Source organism: Castor canadensis, chromosome 15, assembly GCF_047511655.1.
Source record: "Castor canadensis chromosome 15, mCasCan1.hap1v2, whole genome shotgun sequence".
Classification (NCBI taxonomy): domain Eukaryota; kingdom Metazoa; phylum Chordata; class Mammalia; order Rodentia; family Castoridae; genus Castor; species Castor canadensis.
In genome coordinates this window covers 80,631,898-80,652,925 of record NC_133400.1, presented here as the reverse complement: position 1 = coordinate 80,652,925, position 21,028 = coordinate 80,631,898, and the positions used below count along the sequence as shown (strand labels likewise).

Sequence of the window (21,028 nt, the reverse complement as noted above, 5' to 3'; positions counted from 1 at the left end):
TTTGTGGACAGATACATCCACAAATGGAAAATTTCAGAAATACACAATTTATAAGTTTTAAATTTTGTGCCATTCTGAGTAGTATGATGAAATATTGTAACATAGTGCTTCATACTGCTCAGGAATGAATCATCCCTCTGTCCAGTGTATCCACAGTGTAGATGCTACCTGTCCATTAGTCACTTAGAAACCAGCTTGGTTACTAAGACTATAGTGATATTGCAGTGCTTGTTGTCAAGTAACCCATATAAAAAGCCAATGCTAAGGTGCAATGCCGATATCATTTACCTCACTTCATCTCATTTTGTAGGCACTGGATCATCTCACAATATCATAATGGTGAATACAGTACAATAGAACATTTAGAGAGACAGAACACATTCATATAACTTCTTTTTTTTCAGTACTGGGCTTTGAACTCAGGGCTTTGTGCTTGCGAGGCAGGCGCTCTACCACTTGAGCCACAGCCCAGCCCAAACTTTTATGACAATATATTGTTATAAGTGTTCTATTTTATTAGCTATTGTTAATCTCTTACTGTGCCTAATTTATAAGTTGAACTTTATTACAGATGAGTAAATATAGGAAGAAGAGTATATAGGGTTAGGTGGTTTCAGTTTCAGGCATCTTTTGGGGGTCTTGGAACATGTCCCCCATGGATAAGTGTGGACTACTATAACTCATTTGTTACAGTCTCTTGAGGAAGATATTTCATTACACCCACTTTAAAATGTTGTGCAGAGAGGCAAGGCTCAATTTTAAACCTGGGTAGTCTGGCTGCTGAGCCCACCCTTCTACCTATTTTACTGTACTGCCTCTTAAGAGCATATCTATATGCTACTTTTTCTCTATTTAAATATTTTTAAAAATTAAAGTCCAGGGCTGGGAAAACCTATAGTTCTAGTTACTCAGGAGGTATATGTAGGAGCACACAGAAACATAAGACCCTATCAAAAAACAAACTTAAGCAAAAAGGGCTGAGGGTGTAGCTCAAGTGGTAGAGTGCTTTCTTGGCAAGCAAGAGGCCTTGAGTTAAATCCCTAGTACTGCCAAAAAAAAAATTAAAGTATATTTTACTATAGTAGATTTCATTCCTTTTAGTATATAGATCTAAGATTTTTTATGTTAGCATCCAGTAGTGTAATCACTGCCACAATCAAGATACAGAACAATCAGCCCCCATCATCCAAAAATGTCTCTCATACAGTTTTATAGTCAATCCTGCTCAATCTCCTAGGCAAGACATCTGCTAATAATCTGTTTTCCAGAATGATGTGTAAATGGAGTCAGAAATCTGTAGTCTGTTGGGTCTGGCTTCTTTCACTGAGCTAGTGCATTTGAGATTAATCAACAATGTTTTGTGATCACAAGTCCATTCCCTTTCATTGCTGAGTAATGTTCCATTGTGTGGAATACTGGGTAGCCCACAGTTTGGTTGTCCATCCTGATGGTTAGGGGACCCTTGAGTTTATTCTGGTTTTTGGAAAGTCACCATGATATGTGTATAAATGTTTTTGTGTACCTACAGGCCAATATTGATTTGTACTTGTGTATGATGGAATCTCTAAAACATTGGAAGCTCTTTTTAACTGCAGTATTGTATTTCAAGTGGAAAATGACTGAATGGTGAAAAACTAGGGTCTCTAAAAGCCAGTCCACTTTACCACTGACTTCTGAATGACCTTGGACAAGTCACCAATCATTGTCCTTAAGGTCCTTCAGATGAGAAAGATAAGACTGCAGCAGAATGTGTTGGGGTTGACAGCCATGTTTTGCGTGCTCTGGTGTACAATTCAAGACTTTTTAGTTTCTTGATTCAGCTTTCCTCCAGCAGGTATAGGGGTCTCTTCCTCTTCCAGTAAGAATGGTTAGTTCCTGGCTTTCTCCAGGACTTCACTGGCCTTGTACATGAGAACCTGTACACCACCTTTGTGACTTGGTTCCACCAACTCCTAGCTTCTGTCTTGGAGCTCATCGAATCTCCTCACACATTGCCCATCATGGTCCAGGGTTCATCTCTGCTAAGCTTCTTGCCATAGCACACAAGTGTTTTAAGAAAAATTAAGGCTATCAGTTAGAGTCATTTACCTGGAACCACACAGTCTGCTCACTTTCACACAATGATATTAAGAGAAAAAACAGGATTAGAAACATTGTATAAAAAGCCAGGATTAAAGATGACGGCATGTAATTCTGGCAATGTCCACTTGCAAGTGGATTATGAAAATTTGGTGTGTTTGGCACTAGAAAAACAGCTCATGTCTGTGGGAAGCAGGCATTTAGATAAATCTCCTTAAGTTTGGCAAATGTGTCAACCTAAAAATAGACAGAGACTGCCTTTCTTGCTTTTTTATTGCAACATGCAAAATATTACTGAGAAGGTTATGAGTTGAGGAAGAAATGTTTGAAAAAATGCATGATTTTATCCCAGAAAGCAATAATCCTAACAATTTGTCTGAAATGCTTCCAAATGAACTCTGAAGAAAAACATTTATGAGCTTGAACATGGTATTAGGTTACAACACTGTAATTTACTAAGGGTTTGTTTTCCTTTTAAAAAAATCCCACAAAAAGTAAGAGCAAAATATCAAACGAGTCTGCCTTAGAAAGTAGTTTTCCATATATCATTAGCATCCTGTGACTGCAAAGATCACCACTCCCAAGTCTTGTTTTGTGCTCCACTTGCTTGCCTTCCATTCACTATACTCAAGGCATTTCATTCTGTCCCTACTGTGGCATACATACTCAGTATGTCTGCTGTCCAGGCTGTTGCTAAAAGTCCTGGAAGAAAGTTTGTTTCTTTAGGACCCGGGTCATTTGTAAGTGACTGCCTATTGGGAATGATTTCACAGTGTCCAGAAGAGCTCATAAGACACTTCCCCCACATCCGGTTTGTCCACGGATAAACTCTGTGATTGGAACCCTGTAGGGAAATGACCCAAGCCTTGTATGCACATATGAATTAAAAAAAAAAAGAACCCTGTAGGGTTTATATGTTTGCTAAGTGTCATGGGCTGAACTGTGCTGTTCAGCCCCGCAGCCCGTCCCCACCTCCAAGTCATATATTGATGTCCTAACTTCAAAATCTTAGGATGTGTCTGCATTTGGTGACAGGGTCTTTAAAAGGACAATTCTGTTTTGTTTTTTTGAGATGCTGACCTTGGTCTCAAGGTCCTCCTCCTCAACCTCCCCAGTGCTGGATTATAAACATGAGCCACTATACCTGACTTAAAGAGGTAACCAATAGGACTAGTGTTGTAAGAAATTAGGACACATATTCAGGAGATGGAGACAGGAAGATTGTGGTTCAAGGGCAGCCTAGACAAAACATTAGGGAGAACCTATCTCTAAAACAAGCCACATGTGGTGGTGCCTGTCAGAGGTCCCAGCTACTCAGTGGCAGAGGGAAGAGCATCATGGTCTGAGGCCACCCAGGCAAAAGCTTGAGACCCTATTTGAAAAAAAATCTAAAAGTAAAAAGCCTAGGAGTGTATGTCAAGTGGTAGTGCATTTGGTCCTGAGTTCAATACCCTGTAATGAAAGAAGGAAGAGGAAGAGGAGGAGAGAGAGAAGAAAGGAAGAAATAAATTAGGACATAGACATACACAGAAGGAAGACCACAAGAAGATTCAGGGAGACAATGGCCAGCTACAAGCCATTGGAAGAAACCAATCTTGCTGTCATCATTTTAGTATTCGAGTCCATAGACCTGAGAAGAAGTAAATGTTTGAGCTACCCAGTCAGTCCATGCTACTTTGTTATGGCAGCCTGAGGGAACAAATACTTAAAGATACAAATTCCCTTTTCAAGGGAAGGAGGGGAGAAGGAAAGATTTTTTTCACCAGTGGGTATGTTTACTGAACACCCACATGCCCCATTTCCTGTCCTACCTACCCTGGCTTCCTCAGAGAGAAGGCAATAGGTACTCCTAACCCCTTGGGGTCTTAGAATTCATCAGTCAACTTGCCAAGGGCGCTGGTTAAAAACACAGGCCAGGACCCCCTGAATCAGAGTCTCTGGGTTGGACTTCTCCTTAATCACTGCTATCCTGATGACAACAGATTATGACATCTTCCCCCGCACACAGAGAGCAAAACATCCCCCAAAGAGCTTCACCTGTTGCACAATTTCATCTGAGGTCTGGCCACATCCCAGGCTTTCTGTTGCTTACGCACTATGATCATCTCTTAGGGTTGATAAGTTTTAGGTAACAAGCACTACTGTCAACACTGGAAAATGTCTATGAAACATATAAAATGATTACTGTACAGGAAGAGGAGCGTTCTATGAAAAACATTTGCAAATAGGAAGGCTTGAAGAGGGTATCATTGTTATATTAGTTATTTTTAAAATGTCCTGTCATCTTGTAGTAGCTTTATTATTAAAATTATATTATTATCATTATTTTTGCAATTCCAAAGTTTGAAGACAGGGCCTTGTGCTTGCTAGGCAATCACTCTATCACTTGAATTATGTCTCCAGCCCTTTTTGCTTTGGCTTATTTTTGATAGAGTTTTTTGCTTTTGCCTGGGGCCAGGCGTGAACCACAACACTCCTACACCTCTCCCTACCCCTGTGTAACTGGGGATTCAGGTGTGTGACACTACAGCCAGTTTGCCAGTTTGTTTTTTGATATAGGGTCTTGCTAACTTTGTTTTTTTTTTTGTTTGTTTGTTTGTTTTTTTTGCCCAGGCTAGTCTCAAACTGTGATTCTTTCACCTCCACCTCCTGTGTACCATAGTTGTCTTTAGGCACAAATACATGAGCGATCAATTTACAGCCCAGGATTAGTTCTGGGGTAAAGAGCCCAGACCTCAGCCTTAGAGGTTCATTCCATCTCTACACCTCCATTTGGCTGGTGAGGTTAAGAAATAAGAATAATTGACAGTGCAGAGTAGTTTTGGAGTTTGTTAATTGTCTCCAGAACAATCATGGATTGTGGAAGTTTGGTTTGGTCACATTTCTCTGATGGCTGGGTAAGCTAAGGTTAACAGGTACAAGTCTGCCCAAGGCTTCACAATGGGTAAAGAAAGACCCTCAGTCCCCTGCCTTCCACCGAGGGGCTCTTTCCATCATCTGGCTACTGATTTTTCTGCTCTAGTGGCTTGAACAACAACTTGTCCCTAAATATTCAGACAAAGCTAGGAGCCAGGGCCAAATGCCTTGCCAAGAATGAGTCTACTACTTTAAGTGGAGTCTGCTATGCTCTCAGGAGAGGAATACCAAAGTTTATTTTCATCAGCTCTACTAATATTTTTTCTCTCCTTCTGTAAGAAATAAAATAGCTTCCTGAATTTAAGTAGAGTTGGAAGGCAGTGGTGAGGTAAAGAGAGATGAGAGGTACACTTTATATGAAAGATGTGTGACTGTGGGGTTTGTACATTCATTCACATATTTGCACCATTCAGTCATTCAATTATTCACTCATTCACCCAGTGTTTACCAGGTATCTTTTGTATCAGCCAGTGTTTTGAGCACCAGAATTTCAAACTGAGAAAAACCAAATCAAGTCCTAGCTTTCAAATAACACAGTGTTCGGTCTAGTGGAGCAAGAGAGACATTTACCAAATAACCACACACTTGTGTAATTTCTATCTAAGATGCCTGTTTTTAGAGGAAGGACGATAGTCAGGGAGGGCTTCCTGAGGAAGTGACATTTGACCTGAGTTCTTACTTGGGAAGTGAACTCCTGGGAAAATGGCCAGGGTGTGCAAAGACTTTGAAACAGAAAGGATGTATCAAGTGAACAACACTAAAATATGGCTTTCAATTTGCATATTAATAACTTTAAGATGACTTTGTAGAAAGAATGGTCAGTAGGAAGGCAGAGATAACATGATGTTCTAAGTACAAAGGCAAGTTCTTCCAATTCTTTCACCTCCCACTCTTCCTTCTGCTCTCCATTAAGAAACCATGACAAGGCAGTAAGTTTTTATTCACTATATATTAATAAGCAGGACCAAGTGTAAATGATATCCTATTCACTTCGGAAAGAAGGCAGTCCATATTGTGAATATTTGGAAGGAAATTGGTTCAAACTGAAACTGACATGTGGTATATAAATATAATAGCCATATAGTTTGATTTATCTATTTTTACTACTCTCAAGTGGGGGTATTATTAAAATCTGCTCTAGAACAGACTCCAGAATTACTTGTGAAGGGTTTTATCTTAGAACCTGATTTAGGTGTAAGAGAAAGTTCTGGCTGTAATTTTAAGGTCAGTGATATAATATAGCTTTGGATATAAGGCACAATATTTCAAAAGTGAGCCAGATGGAAGGTAGGTAGAAATACAGGTCTTCTTGTGTGAATGCACAAAATAGAAACATCTGTTGTAGACAAGTTACAGCTTCCAAGCTTTAAAGTCTTAATCTAAGGATAGACAGCCAAAACCAGCACAATTATGTTAACAGACCTGAAAACAACTATAGTTAGTCTCTGTTTTGTAAATACAGTTGTGAGTACAGACAACAGTCGTTTTCCACCTGAATCTGTGAGCTCCTGAACAGGAATGGAAATTCTCTCTTGCCAAGACATCACAAAAGCAGGAGGTTAGTGTGTTTGTGAGTGGCTGGGCAGTAGTAGTAGGTAGATAAGTCAGGTTCATTTCAGCTATACCTATAGTGATTGTATACTCCTTATGACATATGACATATAAGTCACTGCAGCTTGAAATCCATCATGCTAGGAAAATTTACACCATGGAAATTGTTATACATGGCAGGTATGGGTTTTTCCACTTCTCACTGGAAAGCTAGTTGCTAACCATTTGCTAACACACCTCTGACTTTAAGGGTGTATTTCAAGGTTTAAGATATAGACAGTGGAATTTCTTAAGAAGTGTGCAGAATGACTCCCAAGCTGTCTTCTGAAGAATGGGAGAATGCATACTCACCCACAGTTCTCAGCCCCTAGCAGCAGCCAGGGGTGGTCTTGAAGCTAGTAATTTCCCAACACCTCTATCTGCCTTGGCGTTGTCCCTGTATTCACTTGGCTCTGTCAAAAATCACTGAGTATACGTGACCCTCTGTTGCAGTCTCCTCTGTTCCTTCAGTTTACTGCTTCATGGGTATTGACTCTGGGAAGTCTTCTTTATAATTATTGTAGCAAGAACTGAACTTGTGACATGACATCTATGAGTCTGGGATGCTTCTCCACTCAACTGCTTACAATCATAGATACAGATTACAATCCTGCTTAACTCATCTCTCCCATGAAACCTTCTTTGACCATTTTAGCAAGAAACACTCTACTTAAAAAAATTCATTATGTTTTAAATGTTCTTAAAGCTCTTCTCATATACTGTCTTGTATTACAGTTAACTGTTGAATGGTTTATCTTCTTGATGACACTGCTCCTTTACGGTATGGATTCTGTTAATATAGCAATGATAGGTTATTTATAACTAATATTTAATTATTGCTACTAAAAGCTGTTCATAGTGCCAACTGCTTTCTACATATCATCTAACTCAACCTCCAAAATATTCCTTTTAAGGAAAAACTACTATTAGGTATTTTTGTACCTATTTTACCAATGAAAAAACTGAGGCTAGAGAAAGTAGAGTGAGTTGGCAAGGTCTCATATCCAGTGACTATTACAGCCAAGAATTGAATTTAGGCCCATAAAAGCTGGATCTTTGTTTAATTCAGAGCTGTATTCTCAACATCTAGAACAGTGCCATACATACAGAAAACCTTCAATATGTATTTGTTGACTAAATGATGATAAAATTTCCAAAGGACAGTGTCTTCAATATCATATAATTAATAAATACTCTACCATTGCTAGGTTTAAAAACAAAGAATATTGGTAGCTGTTCTCAACATTAACTGAGTAATATCAATATTCGCAAAATACCCACTTTTGGCAACGAGAATGCAGAAATTCTGACTTACAAAATATAGGTTCAGTAATAAGAAGTGTAGTTTGTTGATTTTTAACAAATATTGATAGCATTTTTTCCAAAAATATATATCCTCAGCTAAATTTGGGAGCATTCTTCAAACTGGCCAGTACTTCTCAAAAATGTCAAAGTTGTGACAGTAAAGGAAAAACCAAGGGACCATCACCAATTGCAGGAAAGTAAGAAAATATAATGAAATTCAGTGTTGGACCCTGGATTGGATTCTAGACTAGAACAAAGAATAGAAGGGAGAAAAATAGTGAAATTTCACAAAATTTCTAGCAGTTCTGTCACTTAGTTAACAGTTTTCTGTACTACAGTTATACAAGATGCTACTATTAAGGATGATGGGTGAAGTGAAAATGAGGCTCTAGTGTTTTTTTGTAACTTTTCTGTGAGTGTAAATTTTTTTTTCCAAAAAAAGAGTTGAGAAAAAGTCTTACATCATTTCACTAAATTTTTGTTTTCTTTACGATAAATCCTTAGTAATCTACCCAATATTATAGTATATCTGGCTCTGGGATTGTAGGATTAAAGACATTTAGATTTAAAAAAAGGATAAAAAAGACCCTTGGAGTAGCAATTTATAGACCTACTTTACTTCCAGGTGGGGAAAGCAAGGCCTAGAGAGGTTGTTACTAAAATTACAGTTGGGAGAATTGGTTCCTTTATTATACTACTTAATTCAAGCCCAAAGAACTCTTTCAGTTGAATTAATTTAATTCAATCTAAATACATAAGATATTTTTATAAGAAATCTAATATTCTAATTTCTAATGTGTTTATAATGAAATTATGAAAATATTGCTTAATAAGATTGTACTGTTTTGCTGTTCATACAAACTTGAGTAGCAGTTTGAGAAGTAAAAATAAATTTTCCCTGAAAGATTTGAACATAGTTCAACTAAACTTCAAGTCAGCAATTTCAAGGAGCTCAAAGTTTAATTAAAATGCATTATTCCCTTTGGGTCAAGCCTCCTTCTTATTTCCTCCCATGTGTAGGTTCTTCTTGCTCACTTATTTGCTTACACTATGAACACACACACACACACACAGCACTCATTAAAACAGATGGGTCATTTTATTTCATTGAGTATAATTGTCTGGAATGGTTTCATGATATAATCATTGTATATTAGGAGCCTGAATGATACAATGATAGTCTTGGCTTTCAGCCCAAGTTTCCCTCCAGATTTTATTGCGTGTAAGACTTCTGCTCCTCAACAGAATCTGCTCTTCCCCTCCTCCACCCTCTGATGTCTGGGATATGTATCTGGCAGATGGTGTTGTTATGTAATCATGTTTAACGGGATTAGACTAGATCTTTGGATTTTAGGATTCCTGACTCTCACAGCTGTTTCTCCTCTGAAATGCTTTCACTCAGTTAATGTATACAAGGACTGTTCTGGTCAACCCTGCTTCTCCAGTGAGCACCAGATAGAAACCTGAACATGTGTACATTTTGAATAGGAAAAGGAATGTTGGTGCCAGGATGAAAATACCCGTGAGCACTATTTATGTATATGTGACTTAATTGCAAAAAATCAAATACTAGGTGTTGAGAAAATTATTCCAAACACTATTTCTGTAGTCAAGTGTCTATATATATTTGGCAGTACTGGGACTTGAACTCAGGGCTTCATGCTTACTTGGCAAGGTGATTTATTACTTGAGCCACTCCCCCAGCCCTTTCTTTCCTTGGTTATTTTTGAGATAGAATCTCACAAACTGTTTGCCTGGGCTGATTTTAAAACACAATCTTCCCGATTTCTGCCTCCTGAGTAGCTAGAATTACAGATGTGAGCCATTAGTGCCTGGCTATGTGTCTATATTTTTGCAACTAAATCTTCCCATGCCTACCTATTATTTGGTACTTTTCTTAGACACACAGCATCAAAATTTCACTGTTATCATATTTGGTTTGTTTTTGTCAGTACTGGGGTTAACTCAGGGCTTTGTGTTTATTCAACAATTCCCATACTACGTAAGCCATGTCTCCAGCCCATTTTGTTTTAGTTATTATTATTTTTAGCCAAACGGGGGTTTCTGAACTCAGGGCCTCATGCTTGCTATGCAGGTGCTCTACCACTTGAGCCACACTCCCAGTCCTTTCTCGTGTTAATTATTTTTCAGAATAAAAGTCTTGCACTATTCTCCTACCTATGCCTTCCCAAGTAACTGGGATTACAGGCATGCACAACCATGACCAGTCAGAGTCATCTTTTGCATTCACTTTTTCCTTACTCCCTGCATTCCATCACAGCTCATCATTACCAAATTTTCTCTCATTTACGCAGTTGCATTAGCTCCCTCCTTTCAATTCCAATTGTCTTCACCAAATTCAGGACAAACTTGTGTGAAATTTAATATTCTTAAATAGCTAAGGATCTAACAGGGGAAGTGCATTTTCCATTCCTGGCTCCCAGTAAAACACAGCAGTGAGAAATGAGAGAGAATTCCCTGGTACCTCATTGACTGTGTAGGGGTGGCAATAGGATGGGGTTAGTAGTGCATATATCACAGCCTCATGATACGGGGGGAATTTTCTTCTGACTTCATGGCTGGCCTCAACCCAGCAGGGTCACAATAGCTTTATCCTTACTCTCATATTCCCATTTGGGCCAAAGGAATCAAGCATAGTACTGTAAGCTAAACTTGGGAATCATGAAATTCTGCTTATTAAAGCAAAAGAAAGGATGTCAATGAGTGTGCAGAGGAAAAAGAAGGGCTCCAAAACACATAATACTGTTTTAAAAGTTGGTTGAAGAGCCGTCAGCTGTTAAACTATGTTCTGTACAGTCTCATTGTAACTTAAATACAGAATCTCAATTCATATTGTACAAATTATCTCTTTCAATTTCAGTACTCATATATTCTCATTTAATTTTATAGGGAAGGAAACAGAAGTTCAGATAGGTTCAGACATTTTCTCCTTTGGACACAGCTAAAAAGCAGGGAAGTTAAATTTTAAACCTGGACTGTCTGGCCTGCAATGTGGTATAAGAGAGTTAGACCTTATGTGGCTCAATGTGATTGTGAAGTAAAGTGGTTTTGATTGCGTTCACAGCAATCACATCAATTTCTACTTCCTTATTCTAAGCTATTCACAACATTTTATGCAAATCTTCTCTCAACTGAGAAGTACAAGCACAAACAACTCTACAAAGCAGATGGTGTTAAACCCACACACCAGGTAAGGAAATGGGAGCTCACAGAAGTGAAATGACCTCTCCAGTATCAAACTAATGTCAGGTGGGAGCTGGAACTTGAGTACTCTGGTTCCCATTCCCTGTTCACAGCTGCTCTGCTAACTTGAAAGTGGTTATTTTTCTGTTGGTTTGAGGTTCATCAAAGAGAATGAAGTGACGTGTCGCCAAATCTTACTCTACAAACTCTGCTGCTATATATAAAGACATATACATATGAAGATACACATGCATATGTAAGTGTAAATACATGTATCTGTGTATGAGTGGGATTCAGAAATAATATTCTAATGGATGCATCCTGCAGTTATCTTCTATGCAGATGTAGTGACTAGCATGCTTTGTCCTCTTAATTATCAGTAGTTATAATTGCAATAACAATACAATTGACCCCATACTTGCCCTTTGCTGATATCCCTCCCTCCAAAGACAGGAAGACTGGCTGTGCTCAAACAGAGAACATATGTAACTTATAGAACAGATCATGTGACAATGAGCAAATGCAAATAGAGCTACTTTTTACATTTCTGTGCCTTTAGTTATTTCAGGTACTGGGGAACTTATTTGTATACAGTTTGGGAGATGAAACAGCTATAACAAATAATAAATAAACATAAGACATCATAATCGGCCCTATTCTTTTCTCTATATGAACATGTAGAGTGCCTGCTGGTGCCTATGAATACGACAGTATAAGTACTCTGTAAGCTTTACAGTTGGGTTTCACAATAGGCTTTCCAGAGAAGTCAGTTAAGACCAGAGGAAGCCAACACTGTTTTGTTTTGATATAGCTGCTAAGCCTTTGGCACCTAAATAGTAGAAAGAATTCATCTCAAGAACAGGAAAAACCAATCCTATCCTAACCCCATCATCAGCCATCATGGATGGCAAACTCCTTTTTCCACATGTTCCAGTTAGAAACGACTCCAAGTAGACTGCCTTGTTTCAAGTCAGAATCTCAAATCTGTCTTTTATTTCTTTTCTTATGAATTCTATAGGTGACCAGGTAGATGCAGAGATGAGGTTTTGGAATTATTGATGAGGTCTGGTCCTGGAACAGGACCACTGAAAACATGCATGGCTGGGTGGGAATTTTAGCATGTGCCTCTGCTCCTTCTTGAGGGGTGGGAGTCCCCTGGTATATGAAATTGCCCTCACTTGCTCCTTGACTGGGCACACCCTATATATCATTTGCAGCAGCTCTGATCCTGGAATTCACTCAGGTTCTGGAAGTAATCAGGGGAACTGGAGGTGCCTGTACATGGAACTACAGGGTCTGTACATTTTCTTCTGGTAATATATCTAATTAGGACCAAATGATTATAAAATTTCTAAAGGCCAACAACATTTTCCTCATAAAATTTTTAAACATTTACAACCACAATATTCAGCAACATGATTGAATTTTTTCAAGTTTTTATATTGTTCTATTCCAAAACTTGTATTTATAAGACTTAAGTATTTCATGAATTTGCAAATTCCTACATTCTATGGATTTCCTGGAGAAAGTCAAGAAAACAGCCATTATGCAAAAAAGTATTCTAAGTCCAGTGTGAAGCCTGTCTTTCATGTCTTGAATATATTATGTGGTGGGACTGAGACATAGACGCTGAGCATGTTAAGAAGGTTCACAAAATCTTAAAAGCAAGGACTTCAGGTGATAATTCAACATTGAGGAAATCTTACTCAATCAAGTCACTCTGCAGGCTGGCGTCAAACCCATTGCCTCCTCAGGGCCTAGAGCCTAGGGTCCTATGCTTCTTATGTATCCTGTTTCTTGGAGGCATCTCACTCATGCTACTTTGCTGCATTGTCCTTGGTGGGCAAAGCTATTCCAGACTCACAATGTTTAAAAATTATAATTTTCCCAATAGTTCTGCTTCTCCTCAGTATTTTCTGTTTCAGTGAGTGGCACTACCATCCAGCTATTCAACAAAGCCAGAAAACTGGAAGTCATTCAAAAGTCCTCTTCCTTCTTCACCCCTCCTTCCACATAGAGTAACTGCCAATCCTGTTGATCCCACATCCCGCAAAACTCTTCATTCACCCCCTCTTCATACCTGCACTGGCACTACTGACATCAGATCACTGTCATCTTTAAGTGAACTGTACCAGTTGGGTTTCCCACCAACCCATTCTCCCTCCACATCAAATCAGAAGGAAATTTCCAAAGTGCCTTTTCATTTTTCTTATCATAGAGTCCAAACAAAAACAGCTTCTCCATCTGCTTCCAGCTTCCCTGCCCAGCCTCCTATTCGGTTTATATGCCAGTGATTCAGAATGTCTCTGCTATTCTAGAAGATCATGTGTTCTCATTATCTCTGACTTTCATGCTTACTGTTCCCTCTGTCTGCCGTGACTCCATGGCTATCTGCTACCTGATCTTCATATGAAGTACATGGAGGTCCTCCATAGATGAGGATGAGCATTCACTCCAGGGCCTCCCATAGCAAACCATGCCTGCTTTTCTTGTGATTATTTGGTTAACTGTCTGTTTTTGTCACCTAGAATATAAGCTTTGTCTACATTTATTCATCATTATAACCCAAGCCACCACCACACTATCTAGTCTACAGTGGAAGCTCGTGCTTTGTGAGTCAATGAAGAAGTGTTTTACTTATTTTTCTTTGAAACTGAAGGAACAAGCATAAAATAATGCCATGTAAATTTAAAGTCATTTTTAGCATTTCATTTTTTTAAAAATGGTAATATTTCCCTTAAATTATACTCCCCATTTCTTACTATGTTTCTTACTTTTCTAGGGGTATTTTGTTCAGGTTTGCTTTACAGAGTAGTCATAATGGATACTTGTTGGGATACCTACACAATCCACAATTCAACTGCTGCTTTTTCTAGAAATAGCTTTGTCTCAGAGTCTATCAAATTCCCTCCCCCAGGACTTGGGACTGAGATAAATTATAGATAGTCTCTTTAAAGTGGGCATAAATGCAGCTTGTAAGCTCTCTAGCTCTGAAGCTATAATTTCAAATACACAAGCAACTTTCAGGAAATGTGAAATGGTGATGAAAAATTAAATATTTTCCAATGAGTCTTTCTCCTTTTCCCCAGCTGAGACCACAGCCTATGGTATCATCTCCAAGTATCATCATGGTAACAATCCCACGGGCGTAACCTGGGGAGAAGAGCTGAGGGTTATTTTGCCACCTTTGTAAAGAATAAATGAAATGTCAAGGCTTAGAATAATAGGTTCTTGCCGAATGAGAAAAGTGTGTACCTGGCTGCTACAGACGTGGAAGCAGACTCACAAAGACTCTGGAGCAGTGTTTCTCAAAGTAGCGTGCCAGGCAAAACTCAAATCCCTGAGCCCCATCCCAGATTTGGCAAGTCAGAGTATCCAAAGGAATGTCATGCCATCAGCCTCTATGAACAGGCTCAATCGGTACCTGCCTGCTGTTTCAGAACCACCTGTCTAACAGACTTTTCCCTGAAACTCATCACAGGGTTAGTGTGAAGACCAGCAGCATCATGTCTCTTTACAAGCATAGACATACTTAAGAGGTATCAATTACTGACATTCAAGTTATTTTACCTTCTATTCCCTGTCCTACTCCTTTTTTTCTTGTTTTTATCCCAAAGAGATTATTACTCAACAGAAAACTTGTTTGGTGTTGGCTCATTTGGTCTTTATTTAGCCTTTTAAGGAACTGATGGACTGGCTATTTGATAGATACATCCTTTACTTCCTTGCCTTGTGGAAGGTACAGCCATTCTAAATGTCAAGGTCCCTGGTATTAAGGTGGGTAAAGGAAGCCTCTGACAACCATAATGAAGAGCAATAACTTACCAAATTAGTTGTTTATCTAAAATTGCAGTCCAGAGGTTGAATTTCATTAATCACCTTGATATATTTTGGGTAGGAGTAACACAAGGGATCTAGATTTTTTTAATTATTTAAAATTAGAATGCGTTATGCAAGAGACCGTCTCCTCCCCCAGGAAACCCTTACTAACTATCATTGACTAAACTAGCCTAATATGACTTAAGAAAATAAATTTAGCTAAATGCTCTTCAAATTGCCAAAGGTAGAATGCATTACATATAACACAATGCCAAATCCTTTCTGAGCCCAGCGTAACATCTATGTTAGTGTTGTGAGAAATTTTTGGCAAATTTGTAAAAATATGTTGTTATCCTTTTTACTTAATCCCAGAAGAGTGAAGAAATCCCAAGGATTGAAATTAGTGGTGTATATTTAGGCAGTCAGCTTATTGGACTGCTGCCCCAAACCAGAGAGAGCTGTACATATGGAAAATTCCCAGTAAGGGGAGGGGCTGGGGGAAAGAGACAAGGTTTTAATAAATAGTCAAAGCTGTGTGTTAACTATTAATGATTTCTAAGCATTTATTGAAACCATCTTAAAATAACTAACATAAAAGTGAAATATGAACCATAAAACCAAGAAGTCTAATGGGCTCTGCTAAAAACTCTTATTATTGAAATAATCCTTTAAGACAAATCCATATTTTCATATGGCATGCACAAAACATGAATTGTCTGCACTTTATGGATTTCCATGTAACCTCAATATGAACTAGGTAATCATGAATAGTTTATGATTCCTACCATGAACAATTTTTTTCTCTACTTTAAAATGATCTTTGGAAAATCCCAGAGTATGGTCGGAAAATATTTATGCTCTTAAATCATGAGCTTTATGACACAAAATGTTGAAGGTCATGCCTTGATTAACAGGAACTATGAGCTTAGAGGGAATCATAGGTTGAAATTATTGCTCTAGAAAGGTGTGTGATGCACGCTGTCTTTGTCAATGGAGACCTCATTACTGTGGGAAAGATGGGTTGAAAATTAACAAGCTTATGTCCAATGCAGCTTTTTAAGACATCTGCCTTTCCAACATTATCTGTTGACCAGAAAGGGAGAATTTGTTTTGTCTTCCTTCAAATGCTCGTGAAAGTCACTTTGGAATAATACAAAAAAAAATTTAAAAAGCCCTGTACCATGTTAAACTTCACCTTTTTTTGTGTGTGTGAGAGAGAAGTGCTTACGCATGATGCATGTTCCAGAGAATGGACTCTTGCCAAGAAGCAAGCTCTCACATGGGAAAGAAAGAAAATTTTACCTGGGTAATCATTCTTGTCTACATCTGCATCTCCTCTTAAAGAAAAGCCAAATCCAGAAGGGACAGTCTGTGAGGTCCACACTCCCTGCAGAACTTGGGAAGGTTTTCTGTGTAAGCCATTCTGGTCCCCATTGTAAATGAGCACTTTGCCTCTTTGATCCTTGCCTGCAAAGGGCACACCAATGGCGATGTCTACAAACAGAGACATAGAAACAGATTTGGAATTGAAGGAGAAGATTTTAGAAATTGTTAAGTATAATCAAAGAACAATATCCCAAAGTGCAATGGGCTTGTTATGTTTTCCTTGAGGATGCTGGAGGACTGCAGTGATCGAGAATTACTTATTGCCTTCTATTCATCTGATAAGTTTGGCTGAGTTGTACTATGTGCTGAATGTAGTAGGTACAACAGTGACAAAATCATTGTGTTAAGACAGTTTGTGAACTGAGTGTGGTGGTGCAGGCCTGTAATTCCAGCTACTAGGAGGCAGAGACAGGAGGATTACATTCCACGCCAATCTGGGCAAAGTCAGTGTAAGACTCTAGCTCAAAACCAAACTAAAAACAAAAGAACTTGGGGTATAGCTCAAGTGGTAGAGTTCTTGCCTAACGTGTGCAAGGCCCTGGCTACAATCCCCAGTGTTGTGTAAAACAAACAAACAACAGAAAGAAAGAAAAGTTGTGTTCTGGTGAAGGTAATAGACAATTCAATAAAAGAGAAAATGAAGGAAATATCAGAATCAATAAATTCTTTGTGGAGAATTGTAAAAATACTGATATGATGGAGAGTGGGGGGATTGTTGTAGGTCAGGTGGTCAGACATAGGTGGGTGGCATTGAAACTGAAATCTAGGGACAACAATGAACCAACCACGTGAAAATTAGAGGGCAGAATGTTATATAAGTAGAAGAAATCACTGAACAAAGGTGGAAAGAAGCCAGCTGATTTGAGGAGCAGCCAGAGGAGAACCTACATGGGAACTCAGTGAGTGAAGGGGAGGGACAGGTCAGATCATAGGTCACAGGGCTGGGTGGACCAGGTGAAGTATTTTGTGGGTACTTTAAAAAAACCTAATTCACAAACATTGTGTCATCTAATGGTCACCTACTTCTATGAGTAGAAAAGACCTATTTTATAGTTGAGAAACCCAGAGACAGTCCACTCAAAGGTACCATTACTGACTCCCACTCGAATTTACCATTGGCCTTCCACCTGTTTGGGTCATCAGGGTTATTTTGAACAATAAACATAAGCACTTAGTTGTATTTAAAGCAGAATTCCCCAAACACTATAATGTAAGAGTCCATAGCAGTGGGCGCTCTCATTTGTCTTTGTTTCTAGGTATGTGTGGATAAACTGATAAATTTGGACTTACTTTTCATCCACAATTACATTATAATGAAGATTATAAATACACTTTTGTTTTGGTAGTTGGAATAAATGTTGTAGAAAATAAGATATCGCTGTGGGGTGGTGGGAAGGGACACTTTCTTCACTCCTTCCCAGTCAGGGACTTTATATCTGTCCCCTTGCTCAGCGAATTTGGCATTATTTTGCCTGCAAAAGGCTCAGAGAATTTAATATCCTTTTAATATGGTTAAAAATGCTTCTCTTATTTCTTAAAAGCACCATAAAAGGTTTAAGAGAAAAGACAAAAGAAGAGGATATAAAGGAAAAAAGCAACTTTGATAATTTAGCGTTATTTACTTCACTTGGGTATGAAGGAATAGGACAGCCTGGGAGAGTAGCAAGTCACTTAAAGGGAAACTTGCCTTTTTAAAAATTCTCCTGGAAATAGGTATTTGATGTGGACTTATGTATTTATGGTATTCTTAAACATTATTATTAATTACTGAAAACCTTTATTTTCAAAGAAATCATAAGAATACAGTAACACTTGCCAAAAGTACCAAAAATATTGACCTGGTGTGAACACTTCTTAATTACTTTGATACAGCAAATTCCTGTTACATCCTCAACTTTAAGGAAGAAATGGCGAAGTACGATGGTGCACAACTCCCAGAACTTGGGAGGCTGAGGCAGGAGGACTATGAATTTGAGGTCAGCCTGAAATATATAGTGAAACCCTGACTCAACTCCCCCCACCAAAGAAGATGAAATGCTGTAGCTTAATTTTTCAAGATACTGAAAATGTATGCGAAATTTTGTGTGAACATGTATGCTTTTCTGAGATGTTATTTATAAGGCATTCATGAATTCCTAACTTTAAGAGCCATAAGCTTATACTAAGAAATCAACACTACTTTTATTGGAAACATTGAAATTGCCTTTAAGCTGAAGTTTACAGACCAAAATCAACTTAACCTAACAGCTTATATGTAACCCATATGGGTTAATCTCAAAGCAATATACTTGCTAATTCATTGACGTGTGTTTATTTGTCTTGAATCTATAGACACAGACAATTCTCTTGTTTCCTTCAAATCACCATTAAGAGTTGATTTAGGTCACCCTAAATCAAACATGAAAAAATTTCTATGTAACATCTCCATTAATCAAAAACACATAAATTTAAAGTTTCCTTGAGCCATTTCATAGTTCATGAAAAGCACCCCCCACTCCACTGGGAATGTGTTAAAAAGTTCATCATTTCCTTCATGCAGTGTATATGAAATTATGATGCTAACAACTTCCACATGTGGCTCAAATTACCATTGTATCCATCTTGGTTCAGGTCCCCTAAGTGCGCCACGGCAGTGCCAAATCTTCCAAAAGTCTCAGAGCCTGTGAGGACCTGTGGGTCTTGGAAGAGGAGGGAGCTCACTTGCAAATACAGGTAGACTTGCCCTACTTCCCTAGGGTTACTTTCAAATTCACGTTCCATAAAGAGAGGTGCCCCAATCAATATGTCATCCATTCTGTAGAAAACAAAGAGAGCAATCAGCAACCCAGCAAACCTGAGATTCTCTTTGGATGATTTGCAGTCAACTAGATTAGTACATTTCCATTGCTATTTTTCCTTTTCCAAGGACCATGTTTTCAATCATCAGATTTCTTTCCTTGTTTTGTTTTGTCTATGAAACAGAATGCTATAAGAAAATAAGAGTTGTTAAATTATCATGTGAAACTTTTTTAGCTATGTTAAGAATGACTACTTTAAGAAACCACAGATATTTCACCCTTTTCAGCTTTTTAGTGAATTTCTAGAAGCTGTTGTTACACAAGGAAAACTTATCAAAAGGGACTAAATAGCTTTTTTTCTAAAAGGAGGTTAGAGCTTGTCTACAATTTATATAACAATACACTAAGTTATGCAGTTTTCTCACAGTATTAAAGTTTTAAATGAATTTTGTCCTTCCCATCCTTTTGCTACTTCTAATTAAATAAAAGAGGAGAGAGGTAAATAATGTATTTCCATCCCAGACGAAAATTTATAGTCAATCTTTCTAAGATTCTATCAGAACACTAACAGATGGCTTTTAAGATTTGAAAAATGTGAGGAACAAACACTTAAATTATTTAGAGATGAAGAGAAAACCACCAGAAGAATAAGAAACAAGGTAGCTAAAGGCATTTTCTTCACAGAATCAGACAGTGTGAGAAGGAATAGAACAGGAAGCATCACTTTTATTTGCCATGAGCCTTCTAAATGATTTGATTTTCATTTTAACAAACTTAATAAAAGTCACAGCAACCAAATGTATAATTTGATCTCTACTAATTACTTGTACTAAAGTTTTTCTGAAGATAGCTCCATCTTGGCAGATGTAATAATATGAAAGACCTCTTGATGTCAAAATACAAATTTGCATTTGACTTTTATGTCTAAGTAGATTAGGTAATGCTGAAGTTTTGCCAAATAATCTAATGACTAAAATATTATCATTTGCATTTATGTGCCATTAGCATAGTGCTACTGATAGTATACTACCTATATTGCAAATATATTAATACTATATAATGTGTAATAAGATTAAGTTTTTATTAATAAGTTAATATAAATATATAATCAATATTTTTTCATTCATATAGTATGTATGAGTGTTTTTCAGAGTTGTGGGAAGGGGGATGGATGACTATGAGGACCATGGGAATTTTAGGGCAGTGGAAATATTCTGTGTGATACTGTAATGGTGGATACATGTTGGTATGCATTTGGCAAGACTCACAAGACCACATAACACAAAGAAAGAACTTTAACGTGAACTATGCTCTTTCGTTGATACTGTGTTAATATAGGTTCATCATTTGTAATGAAAGGACCACACCATACAAGATGTCAATAACGGGAAGCTGAAGGAGGAGAAGTGAGGGAGTATATGGAAACTCTCTATATTTACTGCTCAATATTTTTGCAAAACTAAAACTTCTCTAAAATGAAACCTATCATAATAGTGAAAAGGGTCATAGAAAAGGCAAGTTCAGTCCAGATAAAATGAAAAAAGCATGAATGTTGGCATTATGCTAGTTTAGATTCAAACACAGTTCTTCTTGTAACTAGGTGTGTCATATTTAATAAGTAATACTCTAAATGTGGATTTATCTCTCTTCTCTCTCTCTCTCCCTCTCTCTCTCTCTCTCTCTCTCACACACACACACACTACACAGTAGCATTTAATAAATGATAGGTATTATGACTGTACTGGGCAGGCTGCTGAAGGGAACACACAGTATTTTTACATGTAAACTAAAGAGTTCCTGTTAAAAAAGCAAAATGTATTTATTTGCCTTCTCTCCCCTTGTTGGAGCCAGAAACAATGTGAAAAGTAACTCTGGAGTGTAGAGCTACTTCTGGAATAGGCTCTTACTTATCTGTCCCAGCAGTAGACATAACATATGGAAAATCATCTTGA

General features: G+C 37.9%; 1 protein-coding gene across 2 annotated transcripts in view; it reads right to left on the bottom strand.

Moving 5' to 3' along the window:
• Itga8 (integrin subunit alpha 8) overlaps window positions 1-21,028 on the bottom strand; it is a 179,615-nt gene that overhangs the window by 105,361 nt on the left and 53,226 nt on the right. For both annotated transcript variants that reach the window (XM_020171319.2, XM_074056601.1), the window contains exons 12-13: window positions 18,888-19,093; window positions 16,216-16,407 (exon numbers count right to left, since the gene is read on the bottom strand). In XM_020171319.2, coding sequence (XP_020026908.2) covers window positions 16,216-16,407; window positions 18,888-19,093 — 398 coding nt within the window. The remainder of the gene's footprint in view (window positions 1-16,215; window positions 16,408-18,887; window positions 19,094-21,028) is intronic.